This window comes from Plectropomus leopardus, chromosome 4 (genome assembly GCF_026936395.1).
Source record: "Plectropomus leopardus strain MGB_pleo_1.0 chromosome 4, ASM2693639v1, whole genome shotgun sequence".
Classification (NCBI taxonomy): domain Eukaryota; kingdom Metazoa; phylum Chordata; class Actinopteri; order Perciformes; family Serranidae; genus Plectropomus; species Plectropomus leopardus.
Genome location: NC_142179.1, coordinates 27866023 through 27879258, shown reverse-complemented (window position 1 = coordinate 27879258; position 13236 = coordinate 27866023). Strand labels below are relative to the sequence as shown.

General features: G+C 37.9%; 1 protein-coding gene across 1 annotated transcript; it reads left to right on the top strand.

Moving 5' to 3' along the window:
- The first annotated feature begins 744 nt into the window (after positions 1-744).
- Positions 745-9154, top strand: slc20a1a (solute carrier family 20 member 1a). Its single transcript, XM_042488800.2, has 11 exons — positions 745-910; positions 2284-2903; positions 3046-3186; positions 3936-4021; positions 4408-4504; positions 5789-5908; positions 6178-6387; positions 7588-8059; positions 8149-8334; positions 8415-8499; positions 8591-9154. Exons 2-11 carry the CDS (start codon positions 2558-2560, stop codon positions 8744-8746), a joined length of 1899 nt encoding a protein of 632 aa, XP_042344734.1. The 5' UTR covers positions 745-910; positions 2284-2557; the 3' UTR covers positions 8747-9154.
- The last annotated feature ends 4082 nt before the right edge of the window (positions 9155-13236 follow it).

The following is a 13236-nucleotide window of genomic DNA, read 5'->3' as shown; positions in this document are numbered from 1 at the left end:
GACGAAACCATTTTTCACCTTTAAGGAGTGAGAGGGGCCTAAGAGGGCCTCTGCTATTTTGCATACAATGTTCATTTATGGTTCTAATAAGTTAGAAAAAAAACAACAAAATCTATTCCAGGCTTTTCAAGGGGCCAGCTCCCATAGGGCCCTTGGTAATCAATCCCATTTTCCCCTCACTATGGGGCTGCAGGGCACAATACACACTTCAACACAAAGTTACTGGATGGCTAAAATAGACTCTTATTTTTATAACCCCAAAATATAAGATTCGGCCAGCAGATGGCACCACAGATGAGCACATGTTGTAAAAAGATAATCACGTGTTCACTTGATCACTCAAATCTGAATGAATAGAGTTTGTTCGTCAGTCTAAACTCTACATGCACATTACGTCTCTTATTTGTATTTACATGAAATAACAACTATACATAGTATCCAGGAATATTATGAGAAAATTACAATAATGAAGGCTGATGACCATAAACACAGGGTAGTCTGAAATATACTTCTTTAAGAACAAGTAGATATATTTAGTGTAGTTGGCATTTGTATGTCTCTGATGGTGGTGAGGATAAATATATTTTGGGGGATTTCAGGTTCGTATGCAGCAAAGCAACATAATCAAGGAAAACTGTAATTTTTCCTCCCTGTCAACAAACAAGCTAAATATTAGCTTTAAGCAGGAGCGGTCTCATGACCGGGCTGAAAAGGCGTGTACTCCACCAGCTCAATATATAAACCAGCCTCCAACAGGAGCCTGCAAACGCTACAGACTCCCCTCTCCTCACACAATAACATCCTTTCACTTTGCATACAGAGGCTTAGGTCGCCTCTAAACACACAGCGGGACACACAAGCTGCGATTGAGCCAGACAGACAGAGGAAAACTTTCACTTTGCTCTCACATGTAAGTATTCAGTCTCTTTCTCTCACAATTTCCCTTTTTCTTTTATAAGAAGTCGCTCCGTTTTAATTATGCAACAGCAGCTAAGGAGATTAACATACCTCAATTTTCTATACTGTGGTGAGTTTGCTCCGAATGATTGAAAGGGCCAATTATTCGCAGCTTTTTGAAGTTTTAAGTGGATTATTTGTAATTTAACTGGAATCTTAAGCGAGACGCTCACTGTGAACCTGTTCAGTGTTGCTACAGGGACACATGTAGACGAGTGGGCAAGTTAAACAATGACAGTGGTGGTTTTAGGGAAAGAGGTGTCTTTTTTTTTTTTTTTTTTTTAAAGGACAAACAAACATAAAGGACAAAGGAACAAACATAAAGAACAAATGTGTATCTGTGTTAGTAAAGTTGTGGAATGATTGTGACAAGGAATTAAAACTGTAGTTGACAAAAATGTTTTAAAAAACAATCATAAAAATTTTTGGAATTTGGATATTGTTTCTTCATTTTGTCTTTCTGTTATTTATTCTATATTTTCTCCTTTGTACAGCATAGTAAATAAGTTACTTATGAGAATATGCTAAGTAAAAAGGGTAGGAAGGTTATACTAAGCATAAGCTTCAGCCTACCTCTTCGGTCTGTATTTTTGTTTTTCCCTTTCTTTTTTCCCTTTTAATTTAGTGCCTTGATTTTATTAATTCTTCTATTATATGCATTCCTCTAGGAAAATTGTGAACAAAGAACCGAAATAAATCACCACAAGTAAACTTTCATTACATAGATGAATTTTATTTCACTCAAATATTGGCCATTGCTGGTCCAAAATCTTAGAAAACCCCACTCAGACACCTCAGAAATTAAAGTGCTATAAAATTAGAACTGTTTTAAATGTCCAGCATAGGTTCCCACGGAAATGATGACCATAATAATAACATTTGGTAGCAAATTTACACACTCAAGCCTTCAAGTAATATAGCATTCTTTATATGGCAGTGATGGATGCTTGTAAAACCTGTACATTGCATTATTTATGAAGATATTCAGACTCTTCTTCCTGTTTTGTTGAGAAAAAAAATGTCATTATATATTTCACGTCATGGCTCTCCATAGCCTCCTGTTCAGAAGATTCAGTAATGTTATGCTTTCTCAACTTGATGCCAACCGTTGTGGCTTGCTGCAGTTATGACATACTACTGATATGAAGCAATTATTCATAACCACTTCCCCCTGCCACAGCATACTAAATCATGCACGCAGAACTACATCATGCACCTTGTTGGTCTCGTCAGCTACTTTTGGGCTTGTTAATATGTAACTCAGCTTTGTTTTTGAACAAGTTAATAAGGAGTGCTAACCTCTGACTTGTGTATGTTTTTTTGCAGTGTGTATCATCAGAGGCTCACTGTCACAATGGATGTCTCTCCCGTCTCTATATCCTGTCATTTTATGATGAGGCCTACATACAAACCCTACATAGCTAGCTAGCAATACATTTTGATTTCTTCCCATTAGCGCTTTTAGAACTGAATTAATAGGTTCTTTAATCCATTTTGTGGTAGAAATTTACACATATTACCTCATAAGTCAGCATCAAACCACAATCATTTGGCTTTGTTTAACTTTCATTGTTGTAGTTAAATTGAATTGGAAGTAGTGATGGATACAACAACACTAGCAACCCTGGCTGCGGCCACCACCGTGGCTCTGGCTCAGTCCACCATGTCAGGCTACTTGTGGCTGTTGGTGTTAGGCTTCATCATCGCCTTCATCCTTGCTTTCTCCGTGGGGGCCAATGATGTGGCCAACTCCTTCGGTACTGCAGTGGGCTCCGGAGTTGTCACCTTACGTCAGGCCTGCATCCTGGCCACTGTCTTTGAAACAGTGGGCTCAGTGCTGCTGGGGGCCAAAGTCAGTGAGACCATCCGAAAGGGGATCATCGACGTCCAGATGTACAACGGCTCCGAACACATCCTGATGGCAGGATCGATAAGTGCGATGTGTGGTAAGTGCTCACATACATATGTAACATAGACATTTATTTTTAACTTGATGGAATGATGCAATTAAAATAAAGTAAACAAGCTATCTGACAAGTGAATTTTCAGATTGTGAGAACAGGCCTTGCTCATCGTTTTGTCCCACAGGCTCTGCTGTGTGGCAGCTGGCTGCATCATTCCTGAAGCTCCCCATTTCTGGAACCCACTGTATTGTTGGAGCCACAATTGGATTTTCCATGGTAGCCAGAGGTTACCAAGGGGTCAAATGGATGGAGCTACTGCGCATTGGTGAATATATATTTTTAGTATCTGTTAGAGCTGTAGTTAGTAACTTTTGTCTTTGATGAAAGTGTCACTATATGCTGACAGTACACGAGACAAATGAAAAAAAAAAAATCACGTTCCTCAAACTCCTACAGCTTTAATGTGTTTTAATTTGCAACGATCCACCAAGCCTGAATGATAACAACCAATGAAACTGTCCAACAAGGCAGCACTGATCAAACAAGAATCAAAATGTCTTAGAAAACATATTTAAGTGTACTGTTAAGCTGTAAAATGAAAAAGTTTGTGACCTGGCTGACATGTTGAAAGCACACTAAAATATGTTTCCTGAACATTAATCAGCGTTTTAATTACTACAACAATGACAGAAAGCATCTTTGGAAAAGATTTAGTTGATGTGTACTTCAAGTTTTTAGTTTGTGCCATATGCTAACATGGACAGGGTACTCTGCAGCCAGCCACCAAGGGTACATTAAAATGTTATGGACACTTTAAAGGAGCTGTCATGTCGTACATCTTAACGCTTCAGACTAAGTGTATTCTTGCAAATGCCATTAGGAGCCCTAGGAGGAGCAACAGGAACAAGAGTTTTCCTTTAGATTATCTATCTAATGTACTGCTTGAAGGATGTAGTGACACTTGCAGCATATATGACAAAAAAATATTTTTTACAAAAAGTTACTAAATCTGAAAGTGCAACTCAAAGTAAATAAATCATAAATCATCTTTCAAATGTCTTTTGCTACCCAAAGTGGCATCCTGGTTCCTGTCACCTGTGCTGTCTGGCATCATGTCAGGAATTCTCTTCTATTTTGTTCGCAAATTCATTCTGAACGAGGTAAGCCTGACCCTAACACTAAAGAGTACATGACTGATAAGTGCAATTTAAAGTCATCAGTGGTGACGACAATGTTAAGATCCTTTTCTTAAGTTACGTATAAAATATGTAAGTACTCTATTACCAGTAAAAGTCCAGCATTCAAAATGACACTCAGCAACCTAAGGGTCAAGTCCCTCCAAAGGATCACAAGATAAATCCATGGGGTCATTAGATGATTAATGTGGAAAGAACAATAAAGTTCTGCAGCATCATCAGTTTTTTTTTTTTTTTTTTTAACTTGACCGCTTTTGGCTTCAAACAGTTAATTAAATTAAACTTTGTGAGGGATTTGAAGGGGTAAGTGTCTCTTTATTTGAATTGCTAACACTCTGATCTCCACACAGGCTGACCCTGTACCCAACGGCCTCAGAGCTCTACCTGTCTTCTACGCCATCACCATGGGCATCAACCTCTTCTCCATCATGTTTACGGGGGCACCACGTGAGTACCACATCCACACACCACACCCATGTTCATTTTGATTCACACAGCAGCTGCTGAAAGCCCTGGCGCAAGATGAGGTCTGAATAAATGTCACTGGAGACACAGAGGAGAGTTGATGGCAATCTTCTTAGGACAAAGTAGGTGATGGGGAAAAAAATGAGGATGCATTTAAAACAAAAAACATTTAAGGTTAGTTTTGTTTTGGTCATTCTGGACATTGTTTAATCAGCCAAAAAAAAATGCATCTAGCATATCTGTCATGATGAACTGTTCTCTTAAAATAATACCAGTGATAAAACAGTCAGACACTAGGACTTGATTGCACAGGACTCAAGCCACCAAACATGACAAAAATGAAATAAAACCACTTTAATGGGGATTTGAGAAAGCAACAAGTATTAAACGGGCAATTTCCACTCCTTTTTGTTTCATTTGCAGGATTGAACTTATCAAGAAGTCAACTGGCCTGGGCCCTTCACTGAAGGCTGCAGGCCGGTGTGTGTGTGGGTCGAGAGCTATAACACACCATATCTCCTGCTATGCAAAATTACAGCGTAATACAGCAGAGTGCACTTCTCACACTGATACTGCACACATGTTCCAGCCAATATTTTATTTTCTGTTACTGAGATACAGAAAACCCAGTATATTTTGTCTCAGTCAACAATGTTTGGCTTCACATCCACGCTGATAATGAAAGCCACTGCTTTTACTGTTTGGCTTTTTATTCGTTGTTAAGCTGCTGTTGTCTACAAACAGGTAAGTTGCGAAAGTGAGGGAAAAATTCAATTTTTCAATACTAACCTGCTTTAAGCTACCTAACTCTATCAGTTACAGCAACAAATGTGTTAGCGTTCAAAGAAATATAAAAGTATACCACCAGTATATCACTGGGCTGCCAGACTGCTCTTTTGAACACTATCTTACTGGAGGAGTGTGTTTGCTTGCTGATACTGCAGTCTGTTAGAGCACACTGAAACACTGGTGCTGCTGAGACATTTTGGCTACAGCTCGTGAAACAGAAAAGGTGTGGTTACTTTGGCTTTTTTTCCTTGGAACTAATACATGATGCCATGAGGGTCAACATGTCAGAGACCTATAAGATGTTACAATATCTCTAACAGGAACATTTTGTAGGACTGCATCACTACTAACAATTTCTTATCTCACTAATTTGAAAGGGGCAGCATCAGTTGTGAATAAATGAAAGAAGCCGTTAAGTATCTGTTTGTCCTTATCTCAGACAGACTTCTCTCTCATGTCCCTGTCTCGTGTGCACAGTGTTGGGTTTTGACAGAGTGCCGTGGTGGGGTACACTGTGCATTCTGCTGGGATGTGCCTTCGTCACAGCTTTGGTCGTTTGGTTCGTTGTCTGTCCATACCTCAAGAAGAAAATCAAGCGTGAGTAAATCCTACACTTGTGGACTTCCACTCGCAAATGCATTTGAAACGAAAACACATTTCAGGCTTATTGCTCTTTTATTGAAATATATTTATTTTGCCTGGAATTGCAAAAATCCTTGTGTAGCCAAGAAAAATAATGAAGAAAAACAGTGTTTTAAAAATAATTTTCGAAGGTGGGTAAGATGTTTTGGAATAAATAAGCTTGTATAAGCATTGCCTAAAATGTGACACACTTGATCTCAGTTAAACACTGTAATGTACTTCAGGAGAAACAGCCCCTGCTCCCTGTGAAACTCCACTAATGGATAAGAGTTCCAGCAAACCTGCTCCAGTAGAGCCGTCCTCGACCCCGTGTGAACCTCAACCTCAGACTCCTCCAGCAGACAGTCAAAGGGTGGCTTTCAAACTTGGAGGTTCAGAGGAAGCTGACTTGGACAACAACGACATGGAAACTAAAGACTTGGATATTGGAAATGGTGAGAAATGAATAGTTTATTTTTTGTTTGTTTTTTAATCTTCCTTTATTGTGAAATGTGGTGATAACACTGAAGGCAAGTGCAGGGATACATAAACGGGAACAAAAGAGATTTATAAAGTGACACAAAGGCAAAAAATAAAAGTACTGACAGAGTAGAACATGGAGAAAACAGAATTAAACAAAAACAAAGAAGATTAAAAAGGGGATAAAACCAGGGTTCAATTTGTTGGGTATGCAGGACAAAAGGCAAAACAAGAAATTAATAGTTTGAAAAATTTGTTGTTGTTTTTTTGCTCGAGGTCTTTTTAATGGTATTTTAAAATCATGTGAAACACAATAAATCCGAGATACAACTGGGAAAATAGAATCCCCCTCCCCCATGTTTCTGCTCCAGCAGAGCCATTATTCAAACAGAATCAACCACACAGAAATTACTAGTACATATATACAAATTAAATGTTACAAAAAATGTATATTGTAAATTAAAACTATTTTTTATAACAATAACAATAATGTTTTTTTTTAAATTGAAAACTTGCTTTGCCCCCATCCCAAGATTTATTTAATCAAATTATGTAATTTATTAATTTATTTACTCCACCTACCTGCTCAGGGACTACGGGTGGAAAATAGCAGTTTTGCTAGAAGCTGGTACAATGCATCTCTCCTTGTTTTATATAAGGTTAATGTTTTATCAAGAACTGTACAATTTCAAGCTAGAAGGTTCTCTCTTGGAGGTTCCTTCAAAATTTGGAGACTGTCTGAAAAGTAAGATCACCAAATCCTTATTTTAATATCACTTCTCTGTTCACAATTTCCCTTTTAATTTTTCTGTTTAGTTATTTACATATTTTTCTCATTCATGCCTTGATGATATAATAATAAAAACCAAAAATAGGTTAAAAAGTAAAATACAAAAAGTAAACTGTGTATAATATGAGCTCTAACAATATGGCACCCTCTTGTAGAATAACACATTTTTTCCAAAGTCAAATAGTGTATAAGGCTTTGATCCATAGCCTAAAGACTGGAGTACATTTTTCCTTCTATTTGAGAAGAATAAGTCATTAGCTGGAAGAGATGAAAAAGCTATAATTATTTTTTGCCTGACAACTAAGATGTACATCTGAAATAATCTACCTTTTTTATATGTATCACTAAAGTTCACCACTGAATTGCAAAAAAACTCTTTTCATAGGTCTGAATGGCACTGTTGGCCCCATGATGATCACTGATCCTCACAGTGGACGGTCCCACACCATCCACAAAGATTCTGGCCTCTACAAAGACCTGCTGCACAAGCTGCACATGGCTAAGGTTGGTGACTGCATTGGTGACAGTGACACAGAGGAGCGGCCCATCAGGAGGAACAACAGCTACACCTCCTATACCATGGCTATTTATGGCATTCAAGGAGATCCCAAATACAAAGACGTGGATGGTGGGCTGCAGAGAAGGTCGAGGGTGGACAGTTACAGCAGCTACAGCTCTGCGTTGACCAATGGGAGTGCAGTCCAGGAGGAGAGCGTGAATCAGGAGGCTGGCAAGGAGCTTGCTCTGGAAGAAGATGAGCTGGAGGTCGACCAGCCAGCTGTCGCTTTGCTTTTCCAGTTCCTGCAGATACTGACCGCGTGCTTTGGTTCCTTTGCTCATGGAGGGAACGATGTCAGGTAGTCAACGGTCGTTTTCTCCTGAGGAATTTATGTTCGTGCTGGGGGTTTTTTTCCAGAGTATTTACATGAGCTGTTTTTATCACTAGCAATGCGATCGGTCCACTGGTGGCTCTCTGGCTTCTGTATGAGAGCGGCTCTGTGGTGTCCAACTCACCAACACCCATTTGGTTGCTTCTTTACGGCGGAGTGGGTATCTGCGCTGGACTCTGGGTATGGGGCCGAAGAGTGATGCAGACCATGGGCAAAGACCTTACACCCATTACACCCTCCAGGTATGCTCCACATTTACAACAACTAAAATTTGGATATATCTGACAGTCAAAGCCCACTAACATGTTTTATTCCAATTCAGTGGATTCAGCATTGAGCTAGCTTCAGCACTCACAGTCGTTGTGGCATCCAATGTCGGTCTTCCTGTCAGCACAACCCACTGCAAGGTAACAAACTGTGAAACTTCAACCTAAATAGATGAATATGATAATTAAGAGCAGAAACCAATGGCCACATCTGATATTTACATCCACACAGGTGGGATCTGTGGTGGCTGTGGGATGGCTGCGCTCCAGAAAATCAGTTGACTGGCGTCTGTTCAGGAACATCTTCATCGCCTGGTTTGTCACAGTCCCTATCTCTGGGCTGATCAGTGCCGCCATCATGGCTCTCTTCATATATGTTGTTTTGTGAGCCACAGCCACACTGTTACTTCACATGTCAGACTGCTGCCAGCAGTTTTTGTTTGACTGACTGATAAAACTGGGCTATTAACATGTTCCATTTGGTCCTATTGATGATTTGTATGATATCATTCAGTGTCATTTCAAGGTCAAGCCAATAATATTACCTCACAGGAATATGTCCACGAATGATGTAGGATCTAATAACACTGTTCAAATATCCTGTGATCTTGTATATCCCTATGTATATTTGTACAAAAGCGATGTGTATTAAAAATCAAATAATGAAATTGTGAACGAAACAGAACAATAATAGTTATATTCTATGTTTTCACATTTGGATGTAATAAAAAAGGAGTTGCTTGATTTTGCAGGAGTTTCAATGTGTTAAACTCACTATTAAACATTTTCCACTAAATATTTTGTGTTTGTGTGTGAGTGGGAGGGATGAGTCAGTTAAACAAACAAACAAAAAAAATATAGCATTTTTGAAAAATAAAGGTTTAATACTCTTCTTATTTTTTTTTCATCTGATATATCTACATTTTACACTTGTGTAAAAACTGGTATTGGCTTGATATTTTTTAATTTATCCTTAAAGGTCAGTAGTAGTTTACTGTGAACTTGATACTACAAGTTTCATACTACAATACAAAAACTGAAATCTTTTTCAAACAATAATTGCAGCTACCCCTGCGAATATAGTACATTAAACTATCCACTAGGTGGCAATGTTGCTGCAGCAGCCACCACAGTTAATGATTAGTTTCAGATACTGTAGTTCAGATTCACCACCTGCATAAAAAGGCTCTAAATAATCACTGCAGTACATCAACCGTCTGCAGCAGGCTTCTTTTAGTTTATTTTCTTATCCAAGGTACATTTTGTATACTGATACTCACTTAGGCCTATAAAATTTAGGCTGCTCGAACAAATTCATTTGAAAGCAGGGTTTAAGATAATTAAATAGCTACATTTACTCTGGTTAATTTAACAAAACCGTTTTTGTGTACTTGCACTTTTTGAAGAAAATATGTTGTTTTTTTTTTTACTTTAAGTCGGCCTACTTTTTCTCATGTACGCCTATCGTTTGTCGCCATATTTAAATGTAGCATTTACATAGGCTACACCAGTCGCGTGCCAGGGGGCGGGGTGCGGGGGGCAGTCGCATCCGGTCTGCGTAGTAAATATTTCAACTGCGCAAGGACACAAACAAATTAAGTTTACTTCCGTGTGGGTTATGGTTAGCGTTACTGTGACATTAGCTCTAAGAAAACTAACTATTGACTCATTTAATGTTCAACGCGCCATGTATGCTATAACCAAAATCAAACACGCCTGCGACGTTGCGTGACGCAGGTGTTTGCTTAACGCTAAAGTCCGCGTGCGTCCGTCAGAGCTTTGACCAGAGGGATTTTACAGTCAACGGACTTTATATTGTTTTTGACAATAAACCGTAATGTGACCGCATTCAGCGCAACATTTTGGAAAACTTTGAGGAGCGCAGTGGCACAAAAAGGACGAGTGGACTGTTTTATTCGACGAAGAGCAGACTAAATGGAGGACTTCACAGTGACTCATACAGGTGAGTGCAGCAGCTCGAGATGATATTGCCAACAACTAGCTACAGGTAACGTTGCGTAGCCTGCAGTCCCTCCTTTTGCTCCTCTATGCTGTAATGTGTTTGTGTTGCTGCAGTTAAAGTTTAAACAGCTCCGTGTTGTCTGTCTTGGTGATGATTATATTCTGCTGTTGAGTTGGCTTATTTAGCCTAGCGTGGTTTTTATTTGTTGGTGGAACTTTTTGTTGGAGGTAATGGGGTCATGTTGTCGGTGTAGCACAATATAGCACTGTCATTAAAGGGATGTTTAAATTTAAGTCTGTTATGTTGTTGGGATATGTGCGATGCTTTTTTAATGACAGTGGAGTGATTTTATTTGGGCATTTCCTTGCCTCTGTACCCTAAAACTAACATGAGACTCAGCCTTAGCTAACATGGCTAGTGTTAGCTTAGCCACAGAAACCAGTCTGACTAATTGATAACAGACAGAAGAGCCAATATTAATAATTGTGTCATTTTTGGCATGTTTAAGGTCAACACGATCACACTGTTCATCATGTAATCGACCAAGTCGCAGCACATTAACCAGGCATAAATATGGCGTATCTTAAGTGGCAATGTCTTTATTATTCACAATAAATTCTTGTAATGAGTAACTGTCATGTGGCATAAGCCATTTGGTACCAGCAGGCATAATTTAGGAATGATAGATGTCGAGATATTTTCTCACTATGATGTATGTTTTGATTATACCTAATATAGTTTTACTGTACATTGAAACATTGTTTGGAGTCTGCAAATAATGTTACATTAGCCTGGTGAGTAAATTAATATACTGATTTAGGTTAGTGACCTACAGCTGCTGATCCAAAAGCAAATGCCACTGCTGCAGGAGTGGTCAGGCGGTGACTGATCACTCCTACTCAAGTGATATATGCCATTTTGTATGTGACTGACCAGTCTTGACCAAGTTCCTCTATGAAATAATTAAGACTGTATGAAAAATGTTGAAAGCTCTGGGATTTAGTAGTTGTTAACATGAATGAAATTACTGACTGTAAGTTACCCCTCAAGGCTAAAAAAAACATTATTTGCAGACTGCAGCCAGTGTTGTAATTTACAGTAAAACTATATTAAGTGTAATCAATATACACTGTCATTTCAGATACATAGATCATAGTGGGAAAATATCCCAACTTGTATCATTCCCAAATTATGCTGGGGCCAGACGGTTTGTGCCACATGCAATAATTACCTAATACTTGTTTAAAGTATGATGAATGATAAATATGCCTTATTTATTCCTTGTTAATATGCCTTGACAAGGTGGTTTATAATTAAACATGCCAAAAGTAACACAATTATCATTATTATTTGGCTATAACTTTTTGTTATCGATTGGTCAGGCTGGTTACAGTGGCTAGGCTAACAGTAGCCAAGTTAACCAAGGCTGGCTTTCTTAATAGTTTCAGGGTAAATCATAGGTCTGTGCATCTTCATTAATCTCTAGATTCGATTTGATAACGATTATTCTGTCAAGGATTGGATTCGAGTCCACGATGCATCATGATACATTGCATCTTCAATTTTCTACATTAATGCACATGGCTACTTTTTCATCAATAAATACAAGCAGTCAGATAAATACGAACTCCACTTTTTACAATTTAAAGATTTATTGAAATGTTCCAATTCCAAAAGCAAAACTAATGCTTCTGCAGTCTAGCTCTAAGAAAGGAAAATGAATGACTTGAATGTGGCAAACCTCACAAACATTACTTATTTTATGAAATCCTTATTTAACCAGGTTGGTCCTATTGAGATTAAGAATCAGCAGCGAGAACACAAAGTTGCAGACAGAGACACAAGGGGAGACAAAATACAATTCACAATCACTGAAATTTGCATAAAAAAAGAACTATCTATGAGACAAAAGAGAGCTTTTCAGGATTCATAACTTGAGTGTAAACACAGCAGACAACAGCAGCATTTACAACAATAAATACTAAAATGGCATCAAAATTTAAAGTAGTTTAAATAGTGCAGTGTACTTCATCATAAAAGAAAATATTTTTAATATTAACATAAATGTTTAAATATTAAATTAACGGTTGCTACCAGGAAGTTCTTTTGAACTGTAAAACTTAATTGTCCAGCCGTGCCTGGAAAATCAACAAGCAATGTTACATGGCTATGATTGATTATGGGCTGTCACTGCATCAGTGCAGAATCTTCCACTTCTGAGAAACGATTAATTGCACTTAACGATTATTTTTTTAATCAATTAATGTATTGATTAATTTTTTTATTAATTGATTAATATATTTATTTTTTATTGATCTAACTATTATTTTCTTATTACTCAATTAATATGACAACACATTTATTGAAAATAACATTTTAAAACTTCATACACTGCAGGGCATTATTCCCCAACAAAAAATAGCCCAGTCTTAACTGGTAATCTGTGTTTTACAGTCTGATATAAAGTCTCTCTAAAGTAAAATTAATGCAAGAGCTTGTTCCATTCAAGTAAAAGGAATGTAGTGCAATCTACATGTATCAATCCAACAGCAAAATAAATAAAACAATGTAAAATTCAAGTCACTTAACAAAATAGTTACTCTTTGTTACGGTAACAAACCTCAAGTCTAGCAGTCAAAACATCTTACAGTAAAATTAGTGCAATTTGAATAACACTATAACCTTTCTCTAACAGAAATAATGAGAACTAGTATATTCTTTCTGCATCAAAATAGTCCAGCCTTGACTGGGCCTTGAGGCATACTGCTGCCTGCTGATATGAGTGCAGTATTTTCATATTTCTAAGCACATATTCCACTCATTTATGAAGTTATTCAAGTTCCTGCACATCTGACAACCCCGTCCTGTAAATGTTTCAAAATAAAATGCATTGTATCAGCAACTGATGGCATTCT

What these genes read in the sequence shown, in the direction of transcription:
- slc20a1a (XM_042488800.2), top strand. Translation starts at nt 2,558, where the DNA reads ATGGATACAACAACACTAGCAACCCTGGCTGCGGCCACCACCGTGGCT. An exon ending in ATCGATAAGTGCGATGTGTG is followed by an intron (nt 2,904 to 3,045) that starts GTAAGTGCTCAC and finishes TTTGTCCCACAG; the next exon opens with GCTCTGCTGTGTGGCAGCTG. An exon ending in ACACCCATTACACCCTCCAG is followed by an intron (nt 8,335 to 8,414) that starts GTATGCTCCACA and finishes ATTCCAATTCAG; the next exon opens with TGGATTCAGCATTGAGCTAG.